At 44.7% G+C, this 3,513-nt stretch overlaps 1 protein-coding gene across 1 annotated transcript; it reads right to left on the bottom strand.

Moving 5' to 3' along the window:
* On the bottom strand, positions 1-2,419 carry LOC115390882 (endonuclease III-like protein 1). Its single transcript, XM_030094923.1, has 6 exons — positions 2,189-2,419; positions 1,548-1,801; positions 1,296-1,466; positions 1,058-1,217; positions 745-850; positions 1-474 (listed from the first exon to the last, which is right to left on the bottom strand). The coding sequence occupies exons 1-6, from the start codon at positions 2,358-2,360 to the stop codon at positions 183-185; spliced, it is 1,155 nt and encodes a 384-aa protein (XP_029950783.1). The 5' UTR covers positions 2,361-2,419; the 3' UTR covers positions 1-182.
* Positions 2,420-3,513: the final 1,094 nt, after the last annotated feature.

Raw genomic sequence — 3,513 nt, 5'->3', positions numbered from 1 at the left:
CACATATATTTTATTCATTTAATAAAAAACAGCACTAAAAGTAGAAAAATAGAATATCTTGCCTGAACAGTTTGAAATCAATGCCACCAGTGAAAATACTCGAACATCTTCAGCTTAAATGTCTGTTTTAGTGTCTCTAAACATGAACGTGTCCAGATGTGACAAAACTTCAACTGTAAAGTTCAGGACACTTTACTTTTTAACTTTCGTGCCTGTGAGGTCGACGCCTCCCTCTTGATCATTTCATCTGATCCCGGTTCGGTTTTTATCCGAGAGGAGGAGGAGGAGGAGGAGGAGGAGGAGGAGGAGGAGGCTGCAGGCGGAGATCCAGGTTTGGGCCTCTTGGGAGGAGAGCTCTGGAAGGCGGACGGACAGCTGCGCTGGTTCAGACATAAAGAGCAGAGAGGGCTGATGGGAAGGCAGACCTGCTGTCCAAAACCCACCAGCAGCCAGTTGATCTCGCTCCAGAGCTCCCTGTCGGACAACAAGGTTCAGCTTTTCACACACTGTAAACAGAAAACAGGCAGTAGTGGCCTGTCGCAAAGTTAAAGTAGGGGTTCTCTTATTTCTGTTTGAGCAGTTTGTACAGAAAAATGGTGCAAACTAAAAAAAATAACCCTACTTTTTTAGATAAATGCATCTTATATTGCTGTGATTGTTCTCAGTACTAATAAAGACTGTCATAAACACGTCAAATCTCTGATTGTCTTAGTGAAAACAGCTCTTGGTTCAGCGGTGAATTACCTCGGCAGCCACTCCTCCAGGGCCTTACGCGTCTCCTCGGGGTTTTTAGTCGGTTTTCTGAGCCAGCCCAGCCTGTTGGAGATGCGATGCACATGCGTGTCCACACCTGAGTGTCAATTTAAAAAAACAAAAAGAAAGAGAGAGAGCGATTTTGTTTTGTTTTAGAATGTGGATGTTCTCGACATTCATCTGACAACAGCAGATAGCTGCTGTTGGTGCGACTCTGCAGATAAATGTCTGACTCTGTGAATCCATGTTGATCCTTTAGACTTGTCGTATCTTTGTTTTCGACGTTCCAGAGTCAAGAACCCACCGATGCCGGACACCTGGTCCCAGGCGATGTCCATGGCCAGGTGAGCCATCTTGGGTCCGACTCCCGGGAGGCGGACCAGCCCCTCCACGCTGTCGGGGATGTCTCCCCCGAAGTCCTTCTGCAGCACGGCTGAGGTCAGCTTCAGATACTTCACTTTATTCTACAGCAAGACCAGAAGATACATTCCAGACCAACTCCATCAAGCATTTGCTTCGGTTATTTTTTTTTTTAAAATTACCCTCCAAAAGCCAACGGGATAGATGAGTTTCCCCAGCTCCTCGTCATCAGTGGCCAGGATGTTTTCTGCGCTGCATCCATGAGCTCGGAGCTTCTGCATGGCCGCCGCCGTCACCTGATCCTTGGTTTGACTGGACAGCATGAGAGACACCAGCACCTGGAAACGCCTCACCTGAGGCCACAGGAAGCAGGGTCCAACGACTGCACCACAACTGAAGCTGCGACTTACAAACGGTGTGGCGTGCGCACGTACGTGGGCAGGAGCCTCAGAGTCGTAGCACTTCTCCGCTCCCATCTTATCTACGGGGGCGTCGCGTCCCTTCCTCATCTCACGGATCAATTCCAGCTGTTTCTCCCACTGCGGAGGCCGCCAGCGCTCCGTCTTCGCCGATGGGACGGCGTCGGCGTCGTCGTCGTATTCCACCTTCAGCCGCCTCCTCCTGCGGCCCTGAGCTCGCTGTGGGGAGGCCTCGGGTTTCGTGGCCTGCTGAGAAGATCCATGAGTGTCTGGAAAAGAGGAAAAAACACAAAGTCTGCCATGAAATCTGGAATATGTACCTGGAAACTAGTCCTGTAAAAACTCCAGTGACTCATGACCTCAAGGAAAGTACCAGAGTAGGATGAACTAACGGGAGGATGAGGGCGTGCATGATGCACGATGCTCAGATAGAGCATGGCCATCTCATCTCTCACCTTCACACACCTGAAACCAGCACTCAGTTTTGGTTGAATGACAGATATTATCGTGAAAAACCATTCTGGTTTTTCACAATAATATCTGTCATTCAACCAAAACTGCTTGCAGACCAAACACAAATGCTTGTCTTTTTTTTTCTTTTTCTGTCAACCAGAGCATCTTCTCCAATAAATCAGTTGTATATATTGGTCTCTCACCGTGAGCTGAGAGTTCGATTTCTGTCTCTTCCTGCTTCACCTCGTCAGACGGAACCGGGACCGGGGTTCTGCCGAGTTTGGACCCGAGAGACGAGCACGGCAGATTTCCTCTCCGGGTGGAGACAGACCTGCTGCGCACAAAGTACGGAGAGGTCATGATAGTGGACAGCATGGGACACACACACTCATACACACTCACACACACTTCTGCTACAGTCGACCTGAAGCTGAAGCTACTCACTGCAACCGAAGTTGGTTTCTCCTTCGTCTTTTCAGTCATTGCCGTGGTCAGCCAGTCAAATTACTAAAATACACTTTTAAGAGTCAAGGTGCTTGTAGCACGTCCGTGTCAAAGTTAATTAAAAACAAAGGAATTATTTTAGATTTAAAAAATACATTATAAAATTTTATTTTGCACTATAGACACTGCAGGTCTGTTTGTGATTTAAGCAATGATGACAGTCTGTCGCTAGATGGCAGCATTTCCATATCTGAAAAGTTATTACTGGTCGTGGGAATATTCTACAAACCCCCCAGAAAAATGTTCAAGAAAAAAAAAATACTGAAAGAAAGACATACTGATGCAGAGGGAAGAATGTGGGAAGCCAAATAAACAAGGAAGAGAATAAAGTGCCATTGGGAAAAAAAATCCCAACCAAAACAAAAGTGTCCTCCTTCTCCTCTGAGGAAACATTTTAAAAATACATGCATGCAAAATATTTCTGAATAACTTTTCCCTGACATGATGCAAACTTTTATGTAGGGGTGTTGAATATAATCGTTTCTATGATGCATCATGATGTGGATGTGGGCGATTCTGCGTCGATACAACAACAAAACAATTTATTATAACGCAGTAATGTTTCTACTTGATTTTCAGCACTTCTTTACACTACACTGGACTGTGTTGATTCCATTTTAGTTTATTGGTATAAATACACTTGTTGTCTTTTGTGTCATTTTCTTAATTAAAGCAGGAGTTCATTTTTATCTGACTGCTTGCATTCATTATTTCATTATGCTTGCTCATGTGGAACTGCTGGGTTTTCTCTGTAAATGTGCCTGGAAATGACTGTGTTGTAATGAGCACTTTATGAATAAAGCTGAATTGAATTGAATTGAATTGAATTGAATTGAATTGAATTGAATCGAATGAATTGAAAAGCAGCCATGTGCATTAATGAAGTCAAATGGGGATGTAACAGTTATGCATTGTGATGTATTGCAGAATCCAATTGTTGACAAGATAATTGTCATCGAATCAAATCATGAGATCAGTGAAAATACACTGAGGCCTATATGACGTGACTGAAAAATAGCCTAAT

This window comes from Salarias fasciatus, chromosome 6 (genome assembly GCF_902148845.1).
Source record: "Salarias fasciatus chromosome 6, fSalaFa1.1, whole genome shotgun sequence".
NCBI classification, from domain to species: domain Eukaryota; kingdom Metazoa; phylum Chordata; class Actinopteri; order Blenniiformes; family Blenniidae; genus Salarias; species Salarias fasciatus.
This window is presented reverse-complemented; position numbering and strand designations above follow the sequence as displayed.